Source organism: Mastomys coucha, unplaced genomic scaffold (genome assembly GCF_008632895.1).
Source record: "Mastomys coucha isolate ucsf_1 unplaced genomic scaffold, UCSF_Mcou_1 pScaffold16, whole genome shotgun sequence".
In the NCBI taxonomy this organism is placed as follows: Eukaryota; Metazoa; Chordata; class Mammalia; order Rodentia; family Muridae; genus Mastomys; species Mastomys coucha.
The window spans coordinates 56,972,056-56,984,355 of record NW_022196898.1 but is presented as its reverse complement, the minus strand read 5'-3'; the positions used below and the strand labels follow the sequence as shown (position 1 = coordinate 56,984,355).

At 45.0% G+C, this 12,300-nt stretch overlaps 1 protein-coding gene across 1 annotated transcript in view; it reads left to right on the top strand.

Annotated features, from left to right (window-relative positions):
* The window catches only part of Fndc7 (fibronectin type III domain containing 7), a 30,265-nt gene extending 21,473 nt beyond the window's left edge, over positions 1–8,792 (top strand). Inside the window, exons 9-12 of the mRNA XM_031374648.1 lie at positions 1,711–1,971; positions 5,956–5,985; positions 8,379–8,440; positions 8,524–8,792. Coding sequence (XP_031230508.1) covers positions 1,711–1,971; positions 5,956–5,985; positions 8,379–8,422 — 335 coding nt within the window. The 3' untranslated portion in view covers positions 8,423–8,440; positions 8,524–8,792. The remainder of the gene's footprint in view (positions 1–1,710; positions 1,972–5,955; positions 5,986–8,378; positions 8,441–8,523) is intronic.
* Positions 8,793–12,300: the final 3,508 nt, after the last annotated feature.

Here is a 12,300-nt window from a genome sequence, read left to right as displayed (position 1 = left end):
GAGAGAGAGAGAGTTAAAAATAAATCAATAAACAATGAAATTACTTTTAAAAATATCAGGAAGGGGGCTGGTGAGATGGCTCAGTGGGTAAGAGCACCGACTGCTCTTCCAAAGGTCCTGAGTTCAAATCCTGACAACCATATGGTAGCTCACAACCACCCACAATGAGATCTGATGCCCTCTTCTGGTGTGTCTAAAGACAGCTACAGTGTACTTATTTATAATAATAAATAAATCCTTGGACCAGAGCAAGCAGAGGTCCTAAAAGTCAATTCCCAACAAGCAGATGAAGGCTCACAACTATCTGTACAGCTACAGTGTGTACTCAAAGACATAAAATAAATAAATAAATCTTTAAAAAAAAAAAGATTTAAAAAAATATCAGGAAGGGTTGGTTTCAGTTCATGGTGAGAAAATCATGGCATCAGGAGGGAGCAGGACACATTGTCTGAACTCTGGAACCCAATAGCTGAGTGCTTGTGGGCAGCCAGGATCCCCATCTGATGGGTGGTCTTCCCATTTCACTTAACGTAATCTAGATATTCCTTTACAGGCTTTTCCAGAAGGTAACTTCAGATAACCCATCGCAGGTTTGCCTGTGGGCTTGTCTCATGGATGTTTCTAGATCTCATCAAGTTGACAGTGTCAACCAACCACACCAGGCTCCTGCCTGGCACCTCAGTACTCAGAAAGCTTGCACAAAAAGGTTCACCAGATAGCCATGATGTTAAAGCCTGTCTGGGCTATATAGGGAGTCAGACCCAGTCTCAAACTGCCTCTCAAATAATCAACCAGCTAATCAGTCACAGTGGGCATAGTGGTATAGTTACAGAATCCCAGCACTTGAGACTAAGCAAGAAGATGAATTTAAGGGCTAGCCTGGGAGATATAACAATAATCCATCTCAAGCAAATACACACACATACACACACATACACACACACACACACACACACACACACACACACACACGAGAGAGAGAGAGAGAGAGACAGAGACAGAGACAGAGAGACAGAGATTATGCACAAACCAAGTGAGTCTGATTACCTTTCACAGTTTAAAAAGATTATGAAATATGATCTTTATTTTAGCTAATGAGCATTCCACCATCTGGTATTCTGATTAGTACCTAATTGTGTGGCCCACTCAAAAATATTTGGAAGACAGGATCAAAAGTGTACCTAATCACTCACCCAGCACAGGTGAAGCGTGGACCAGCCTGTCCGAGAGGTGGCCCTAATCACTCACCCAGCACAGTGAAGCGTGGACCAGCCTGTCCTGTGGCTGCTTCCACAGTGTGCTACTTGGCTCACTACTGCCTTCTCTTTTTCAGCTAGGAGTGAGCACAATAAGTTATGTTTAAACTTGGTGCCACTAAAGTCAAATAAAATCGGGCCATTGTGCTAACTTGGTGAGATCCTGAGCGTCTGACTCATAGTTTGAGTCATTAGCAGCACAGTGTCTCTCTGCCAACTGTAGACCTTTGACTCACCAATGTTCTATATCCAAAACCCCATACCCCACCCCACCCACACATGGATCTCTGGCCGTGTGGTGGCTCAGCACGGGAAGAACACTTGCATCCCTTCAAACCTTGCTCTGTTCTAACCAGGGATTAATCATTCTGTGTAGAAGCCTCTGCTTGTGTCCTTTCTCCTCGGTAGCAATGAGAGCAAGATAAATAATTCTGTACTTTTTTTTTCCTTATAGGTGCCTGTTGCCCACTGGGGGTCAAATTATATAGGCTGGGCCCTAATGGCATCCGGATCTACTGGCAAGCCTCCAGGGGCTCTGCCAATTATAGCGCCGACCTCTATGGTTCCAAAGGCATCTTTACCTGTGCCCCACATGCTGGTCTAAGTTTCTGTGACATTACCAACATCCCCTGTGGGGATGTATACACCGTGATAGTCTCACCGGTTGCTGAATCAGGACTGAAGCTTAATTTCTGCCCGAAAAAAATATATTCAGGTAAAGCAAGTTAGGACCTTAATTTAAAACCAACCTTAGAGCTGAACGTAGCTCAGTAGTACACCACTTGACCTAGCATGCACAAGGCCCCAGCACCCAAAAGAAAAACACAAGAGGAAGATTAAAACTAACCCTTGGGCTGGTAAGGTAGTATAGTGGGTATTCCGACTTGCTTTCGGTTGCTGTGATAAACACCATGATCAAAAGCAACTTAGGGGAGGAAGGATTTGTTTGGCTCATAGGTCACAGTCCATTCATCATCAAAGGAAGTTGGGGCAGGAACTCAAGCAGGAGTAGAGGCAGGAAATATGGAGGAGAGCGGATGACTGGCTAGCTCCCAGGCTCAGATATGGCTACTTTTCTCATACAGCCCAGAATGACCTGCCTACGGGTTGTGCTACCCACAAGGACTGGACCCTTCTACATCAATTGTCAAAAAGACAAGTTCCCACAGACATGGCCCCAGGTCAATCTACTGAAGAAAAATCCTCAGTGGAGGTTTCTCCTTCCCAGATGATTTAGACTGTGTCAAGTTGACACTAAAAACTAACCAGTATAGCGAGTTTTACAAGTGCTCACCAGGCAAGCTTGATGACCTGAGTTCAATCCCCAGAAGCCACATTGGTTAGAGTTTCTATTGCTGTGATTTAACACCATGACCCAAAGCAATGTGTGAAGGAAAAGGGTTTATTTGCTTCTGCTTCCATTACTGAGGAAAGTCAGAGCAGGAGCTCAATTGGGGCCGAAACCTGGAGGCAGGAGCTCAAGCAGAGAGCAAGGGGGAGTGCTGTTTATTGGCTTGCTCTCCTGTGGCTTGCTCTCCCATGGCGGGCTAAGCCTACTTTTTTATAGAACCCAGCTTGAGGGCGGCACCACCCACAATGGCTTGCACCCTCCCACATCAATCACTAATCAAGAAAACGCCTTTCCAGCTTGCCTACAGCCCGAACTTATGGAGGCATTTTATTCAGTTGATTTTCCCTCCTCTCGCGTGACTCCAGCTTGTGTCAAGTTGACATAAAACTAACCATCACATGCATGGTGGCAGGAGAGAACGGACCCCTGAAAGTTGTTCTTGGACCTCCACATAAATGCTCTGGTACACACCAATGCACTCAGACTCTCACATACTCAAAATAAATAAGTCTGGATAATATTAAAGTGAACCTTCAAGTCAGACCTGTGAATTAAGATTCAGGACAACCTCAAATAAGTGCTCTGTGCAAATTGTCCAAAGCTGCAGGAGAGGCGTCTTTGGAATTGTGGTGTTTTGTAATTTAATGTGGACCTCTGCTCCTCTCACTGTCTTTTCTGAGCTTCAGATACTATTTGCATAGTTAAGTGAATTAAAAGTGACTGGAGATTTAGAAACAGATTTTTTTTTTTTTTTCTGAGATAGGGTTTCTCTATGTAGTCCTGGCTGTCCTGGAACTTGATCAGTAGACCAGGCTGACCTCTCCAACTCAACTGCCTTTGCCTCAAGTGCTGGGATTAAAGATGTGTTCCACTGCCCGGTTGGGACAGATTTTTAAACACAGTCTAGAGATGACAGTAAACACCCTGTTGTGTTGGACCTTAAAAGACTTGAACTTTGCCTTACAATGGTCTACAAAGCAAGTTCCAGGACAGCTAGGGTTCTGTTACATAGAGAAACCCTGTCTTGAAAAATAACAACAACAACAACAAAAAAAAAAGGTCTTGAACTTTTATTTACACAGATTGCAAATGAGATCTAAGGAAAAGTTTGAGGACCAGAGAAAAAGGAATTTATGAATCATAAATTAAATCTGGAAATATGAGTGGGTAGACAGATTGTGATCACAACCCAGGGCTGACAGCCTGGGCATCTCACCAGAGCTGGCAGGAGACATTAGCAATTCTCTTGTTCTGCGTTCCAGCACCCTCTGCTACCTTGCCCAGGGCACAGTCATATATTTTTCATGTGCTTCTAAGAGAAAGAAGGGAAAAAGCAATAACGAAGCCCTAGGGTTTTGCAAGTGAACAGGAAGAAGGAAAAATGACTCATGAGCCATCACTGAGAGCAGTCCACACTTTCTAATTAAATGTAGGTGACAAGAAGTTCAAGATGGTTCTAGGTGATGGAGCGTGGCCAGCTCCTGCTAGAGAGGGTGGTCCTGCTGTCCTTAGATGCCATCCATGCTTTGTTTCTTTTTGTTTTGTGGTTTTGTTTTTGGGGGGTTATTTTTCCCCACAAAGTAACCTGGTCAGCCTTGTGAGAAGAGACAGGAATGGATTCGTGGGGTACAGATGAGCTCTTCCAAAGACAAGCTTGCCACTCAATAACAACATATTTTGCTCACTGGATATTTCACAACTTAACGAGTGTCTTCACAATTATATCTTACTGAATCTCAAAATAACCCTAAGATGTAGACGCTGCTGATAGGGACTGTCTCTGATTTACAAATAAGGAAACTGAGACCCAACAGCTCCATAATCTCTATCTACAACAATTTTCTTCAAGTCACTAAATTGTATATGGGCCCAATTATGCATAGACACAAGTTGGTCACTGGGGGACCCTTCTCAAAAGTACTCTTGGAGGACATCGTTTGCCTTACTGCATGTACACCCCAAAATGGTTCAGGCCAAATCAACCTTTCCATTCTTCCCAACCCCACTACATTTGGAATATTTTTTTTTTCATAGAAACTGTCCAAGTGTGGTTGTTGTGAGGACAAGAAGAAACCTATGCCATTATTCAGAGAGGGGTGTGTGTAGAGCTTGATGCAAATGGAGGTCGGAGGTTGCTCAGTGCATTGTTGGGAGAGGGGGTGGTGTGCATAGCCTGTGCAGGCAAAGGGACTAGGCTGCCAAGGGCATCATTAGAAGAGGGTATAGCCCAAACCTAGGGGAGTCCCAAGTTGCCAAACCACTCACTATGCTTGCCTATTCCTACCTCGACATTGCCTTCTCTTATTTGAGTTTTTTTTTTCTCCTTTATCTTTGATCTACTTCCCATTTATTGATTTTTAGCACTTCTGGAGATTAGATTCAGAGTATTGTGCATGCTTGGCAAGCACCATACTTCTGAGCTAACAACCCCAGGCCTAACCCCCAAGCTTCTCTTAAGGCTTTCTTTTGAATTACCCTTCCTGGCCTCAGGGCCTGGCCTCAGTGCCTAAGTTGCTCAGATTACAAGTGTGCGCTGCTATGCCCAACACGTTTTAATGTATACATTTTCCATCTGAAATATAGCAATAGGGTTGGGAAGATGGCTCAGTGGATAAAGTGTGTGCCACACAATGTTAAAGACATGAGTTTGGATCCCCAGGACACAATTGAAAAGTCAGGCACAGCAGCACACACTGGTAGTCCTAGTGCTTGTTGTTTCGGGGGAGGTGTTAAGCGGAAGCTTATTAGCCAACTCAACTGTCTTAGCTAGGGTTTTCTTACTGTGAAGAGACACCATGACCGAGACAACTCTTATAAAGGAAAACATTTCATTGGGGCTGGCTTACAGTTTCAGAGATTCAGTCCATTATCATCATAGTGGGAAGCATGGCAGTGTGCAGGCAGACGTGGTGCTGGGGGAGTTCTACAGGGTGATCCAAAGGCAGCTTGAGCATAGGAGACCTCAAAGCCCACCCCCAAAAGTGACACACTTCCTCCAACAAGGCCATACCTAGTCCAACAAGGCCTCTACTAGTGCCCCTTCCTAAGGGCCAAGCATCCAAACACATGAGTCTGTGGGGCCATGGCTATTCAAACTACTACACCAACCTAGCCAGATCTATGGACTTTACATTCAGGGAGACACTATCTCAAAAGCTATAGGTGGAGAACAATCAAAGAAAGGCACCTGACATCTTCAGGTTTCCACTTACATACTTATGCATGCGCACCTAGATTAACAAGTACAACACATACACACACACCATAAATAAATACATAAATAAATATGTACATACATCAATAAGTGTATTCTTAATGCTTATGTTTTGATTTTTTTTTTTTTTACAGTTACCTGTTCTGGTAGTACACTTGGGATGGGTAAGTCATTTTTCCCAAGCATAGAAATAGGAGAGAATTTGTGTGTCTGTGTTTTGCAGTTTCTTAATGAAATGATGATCAAAGCTAATGCTAATTCTTAAGAATGCCAAATGCTCCTTTGATGTAAGAGTGCCCCACCCCCCTTCGAATTGTACAAGCCAAGATGAATTCCTTTAGATGTTGAAATCTTTTTAGTCTTCTAGAGTCCCAGAGAAAAATGTAAATTTTTTTTGGAGGGCAGCTGATTATTCCTGCTCCCCGAATACTTACTTTGGAAACGGTTCCAGCCTTGCTGCATACTAACATTCCTTGGAGACCTTCAATTTTACTGATGCTAAGGCTCCGGGCCCCTGAAGATCTGGCATAATTGTTCTAAGTTGAAGGCTGGGCAGCAGGACTTTTAAAAGCTCCTCTGGTGATTTTAAAGTGAAGTGAAGGCTGAGGGTTGCTGCGGTAAGCAGAACTTCTCCCCAGCCGGCGCAGATCCCCACCAGGCAAAGGCACATTTGGACTTGGCGGGGTGGGGGTGGAGGGGATGGCAGAGGCTTTCCACGCTAAAGAGGTGAGGTCAGAACACGCTTTGAATAGCATAGTCTTAGAGGGAGTCAGCCCCTCCCCCTCTCTGAGTAAGCCGTTTGAGAGCCACGGCAGTACCATGGAAATCATCAGGCCTAGGAAGAATTTCTAGATTTCATCGTTATCTTCGGTGACTATTGGACTAGTCAGATCAGGATTCTGGCTCTCAAGGACCCTCTTGACTTGCTAAAAGGAGCCCTGGGGATTCTATTCGCTTAAGACTTCCTTGATTCTTGGACTACCATAAATTTTGTCAACCCCATGAGTTGACTTTTTTTTTTTTTTTTTCAGGACAGGGTCTCAACTATGTATCTCTGTCTAGCCTGGAACTCACTATGTAGTCTAGGCTGGCCTGGAATTCACAGAGCTCTGTCTGCTTCTGCCCCTTACCACAAATGCTGAAATTAAAGGTTTTTTACACCACAATGCCTGTCTAGAAATCTGCCTGACCCTGTTTCCTGAGTGCTGAGATTAAAGCCGTGCTACCATACCTCTGTGACCTTGCTGGTCTCATCTGAAATGACTTTCTAACAGACAATTTTGGATTTAAATCCTGCTGCTCTTATTTGCCAGTAACGGAATTATTCAAATTCCTAAGCCTAGCTTTCCTCATCTGAAAACTGAAGTAAAAGTCACTTCATGAAACAAAATGACATTAAATGAAATGTAATTAATTGGACACAGTGAGAATTCAGGATCAATTTCATCTCCTAACTCTCTATTATGTTCTACATATTAACATTTTAATGTACACTTCTAACATAATTGTATTTTAACCTTAGCCCTCATAATACTTGAACACATTAGTTTTAAAGTGTGGACCCAGCACCCAGCAATACCCATTTTATCTGGTAACTTTTTAGAAATGTTGCTCCTAGGGTTTGGCCAAAGACTTAGTAACTGAGAAATTCTGGAGCCTAGCAACCTTGAGGTTTTGGCTTGGGTGTTTTGTTTTGTTTCTCAAGATGGGGTCTCTTTGTGTAGCCTTGGCTGTCCTGGATCTAGCAACTATCTCTGTAGTCCAGGCTGGCTTCAAACTCACAGAGATCTGTCTGCCTCTACCTCTTGAGTGCTGCGATTAAAGGTTTTTACACTACAATGCCCCAGCTAGGATGGGGCTGGGAGAGGGGGAGGGGCTGATTATCTCTAAGGTTGTGCTATTCAAAGCCTATTCAGACATCGCCTCATTAGAGCACAAAGCCTCTGTCCCCTGCCAGGTGCGCCACCACCTGGCCAGCAACTCTCTTTTAACAAGCAGCCTTAGGTCGGAGGATCGGGGCTCTAACTTGGGAGGGCGCCTTTGTTGCTGGAAACCTGATGCCTGGTTGGAGGAGAAAGTGACAGGTGTGAGGTCGTTGTGCCCTGTGCGGTATCGTCCTTTGGTACCCGGCCAGCTTCAGTGTTACCTGCTCATCCTGTGAAGCTTTGGGGACTCTCCTCCCCACAACATCCTTAGCAGTTGAAGGTTCATGTTCATCTTGTGCAAATGCCTGAATGGATGAAATAGTGGAGGATTCTGGGGGGGCGGGGAGGGCACAACAAGTTGGCCTGAGGGTGAAAGGAATCTTCCTCAGCCACTCAGGACTGTGAGCTCAGGGATACTTGGAGGATTCATTTCGTGAAACAGGGGTTTAGTCACACTGGTAAGTCAGAAACTTCTGGTCGCTTTGGACAGTCTGGTAGCTCACTTTCCTCCTTGCTTGCTGTGAGATGCAACAAAAACAACATTCTGAACATCATCAGTAACAAACTCTCAGCACCCACACAATATCTGAGCTTGTGACGCTGCCTCTGTGTCCCCCTCTCTGTTCCTTCAGTGATTTACAGAGGGAAGAGGAACGATACAGCCAGCCCCAGGTAAAAAGAGACGCTCCGCAAGGTGAGTGGAGAGAATTAATTCTGTCTGGTTCCACAGCAAGATTTTGTCTTCTGTTTAAAAACTTCTCCATACTTCTCTTGCAGAATCCCTGTGTTGTTAATGAGCAGCCATGGAAACTCGCTATCAGAACACAAAATACCCGTAGGATAGGAAAAGCTCCTTTGCCCTTCGAAGGAGTAGCTCATACTCTGTTTTGAGAGGACATGGTCAAGTGTGTCGGCAGCTGCAGAGAAGTTCAACATGAGCCGTGGAGAGGAGAGGACTCCACAGAGGAATGGTCCAGAAAGTCCCCTGGAAGATTGCCAGGCTGAGCCAGCACACTGTCACAGCCGGGAAGCATAAAAGCAATGCTTAAGCAGACACTTGTTTCGAGGCTTCATATCCAGACACACCACGGAATGTTGCCTATCCCAAACCCATATAGCCCAGGCTGGCCTTGAAGTCTCAATCCTTACAGGCATCCACCATTAAGCTCTATCACAGACTTTAATAGGTCCTGGTTAGGAGTCTCTCAAAAGCTTCCCTACAGCATCCTCACCGCAGGAAGGATGGAAGTGAACCCCAGCTGCAGTCAAGCCATCCACCGGAGGACAGCATTCACCCCAGGACAGGCCTTTGTTGGGCCTTTTTAGCTTGAGTCTAGAGCAGCTGCTGCTAGGGCAACGTGCAAGCGGTAACAAAGGCCTCTGGCACAAGTTCCTGGGGGAAGCTGAGCTGCCTACAGACTTCCCTGAGTCAGAGGGCGCCACGTGAGCAGACATCTGCCAGAGCCTCTGGGAAAGCAGAACCGTAGGTCTGTGCCTGGAAAGACTACCATCACGCTCTCAGAGTGAGCAAAGATGTCAGGCAGAGCAGCAGGCAAGGGCAAAGAGTCTCAGACTGTGGCAAACTGACGTGCACACACAGCCTTTCAGGGTTCATCGATCTCATAGCCTGTTCTCTATGCTCCACTCACATCGTAATGGCTTCCTTCCATGACTGGAGAGGGGAAACGGTGACATATAACATAAATCTGTTGTACCTAGAACAAATGTTTGTCTATCTGATGCCAGAAAAAATAATTTTAAAATAGTATGAGAAGCCAGGCAGTGGTGGCGCATGCCTTTAATCCCAGCACTTGGGAGGCAGAGGCAGGCAGATTTCTAAGTTCGAGGCCAGCCTGGCCTACAGAGTAAGTTCCAGGACAGCCAGGGATACACAGAGAAATCCTGTCTCAAACAAACAAACAAACAAACAGACAAACAAAATAAAATATTATGAGTAAGATTTGTCCTCAAAGGCATGGCTGTAGTGTGTGGAAAGGATGGCTCAGTGGTTAGAAGAACAGGATGTTCTTGCAGAGGGCCCAAGTTCCATTCTGAGCCCTCTCATGGCAGCTTATAAACATCTGTAACTCTGGTTCAGAGTGGTGGTGGTGGTGGTGGTGGTGGTGGTGATGGTGGGCTATACCTTCCCTCTTCTGGCCTCCAAGAGCACCAGGCACCAAATGGTGCACATGCAGAATAGTTAGGCATGAGGCAAGCAAGGAAGATAGTGCAAACTTCCTCTCCTGCATCTTCTTTCCAAGTATGAGGGCACATGCTGGTAATCTCAACACTCAGGAGTCTGAGGCAGGAGGATCATGAATTCAAGGCCAGCTTGGCACACATACTGAAATGTCTCAACAAACAAACCAGGGATGCAAAAGGTGTCACTGACAAAGAGATTGTATTACTATCAAGTATCTATTTTCAAAAGATCCATTATTTATTTTACATGAATAAATGTGTTGGCAGAATGTATGTCTGTGCACCACAGGTGTGCCTGTAGAGGCCAGAAGAGGACGTAAGATCCCTTGGAACGGGAGTTACAGGTGGTTGTGAGGTGCCACATAGGTGCTGGGAACTGAACCCAGGTCCTCCGCAAGAGCAGCAAGTGCTCTTAGTCAATGAGCATTCTGAACACTCACTCCCCAGTTCTCTACCACCCCCTGCCCGCTCCCCCCACCCTCCACCAATCTCTCTTGTGTTCCTGGATGTCTCATTTAGTGACACAGAAACATTTGCCAGGGACGTCTGTGGGGTGTGATGGGCTCAGCAGAGGACACACAACACATGACAGCATCCTTTCTTTCAGAGGATCTACTGATAGCCAATGCTTCAGAGGTAAAGGGTGGGCTCCCATGAACCCCTGGATAAAGAGATCTTTCCCAGAGACAAGCCAGTTCTAAAAGTGGAGTTAAATGTCTCAAGAGCACAAATGGAAGGGGGTTGAGGTTTGTTCACTTAAAAAAAAATTGATGTTACCAGTTAGGATAGTGCACACCTTTAATGCTAACACTTAGGAGGGAAAGGTGGCTCGAGTTTAAGGCTAGCCTAGTCTACCTAGGGAGCTCCAGGCCAGCAAAAGCTAGATAGTGAGACCCTGTCTCAAAAATGTTTTTAGCTGGATGCAGAGAGATGTATGCCTTTAATCTCAGCTTTTAGAAGACAGAGTCAGGAGGATCTCCAAGAGTTCAAGGCTAGTCTGGACTAGACAATGAGTTCCAGGACAGCCAGAGCTATGTAGAGAGACCTGTCTCAACAAACAAACAACCCCCAATCTAGGCAGTGCTGCTGCACACCTTTGATCCCAGCACTCAGGAGTCAGAGGCAGGCAGATCTCTGAGATTGAGGCTAGCCTAGTATACAAAACAAATTCCAGGACAAACAAGGCTACACAAAGAAACCTTGTCTCAAAACAAAACAAAACAAAACAAGACAAAACAAAACAAAATATTTTTCATGTATTTTAATTAATTTTTGTCAACGAACAACATAAGCTTCATTATGAAGAGTTTACATGTACATTGTTATATTGACCTAATGTTCAGCCCCATTATCCTCCCTTGTCCCACTCCACAGCTCTCCTTTGTTTCTGAATACCACAGAGGGAACAACCATTTCTCACATAGATTCCCAGCTGTCATTCTGGAGACTATATAGATATAGATATAGATATAGATATAGATATAAATATAGATTGGTTTTTTCAAGACAGGGTTTCTCTGTGTAGCCCTGGCTGTCCTGGAACTCACTCTGTAGACCAGGATGGCCTCGAACTCAGAAATCCTCCTGCCTCTGCCTCCCAAGTGCTGGGATTAAAGTCGTCCGCCACCACTGCCCAGCCTGGAGACTTATATTAATTAGATATTGGGCTCAGGCCTGGAAATAGTAGGTAGGTTGTTTGTTTTTTTCATGATCACCCAAGGATTCTGACACACAGAAGTTTGAAAAAAATGTAATGGGCTTGCCTTGGTGAATTCTTTCCTTGAAGTAAGATTTCAGTGTTGGGAAGCTGAGATGATGGCGACCTATGGCCTGTGAAGAAAGCCTTGTGAGTCCCACAGTGCTCTGGGGGAGTTCCTTGTTTTGCTGGGAAAGCCTGGTGGAAGAGACATGAAACCGTATTTCGGGCTCACATGTGGGGCAGCACCCATGTGAGACTATGTGCTACATCAGATGACAGTAAGGTACCTTCAGAATGCTACCTCAGAATTGAGTCTGTGGCTGACCAGAAGAAACATGAAGCTCAGACCAAATGGAAGGCCAGTATCTCTGTTCTCAAAGATCAGCGCAAGAAAATGGCCCCATATCCACTTAGCTGTGTGTCTAAGGCTAGGATGCACTGTCCAGGGTTCCACAAAAGCCAACGCGGTCCCCACTGAGTGAGGGCAAAATTACTTCATTTACTTATATATGTGTAATTCACAAGCCACACACTGCTAACAGCTTTTAGCATACTCATTTTGTAAGGGCCCATGATTTGGCGAAAATCAGACTCAAATAGTATGTAAATGCAAAGAGTGGGTTTTTTTTTTTTTTTTTTTTTTTTTTTTTTTT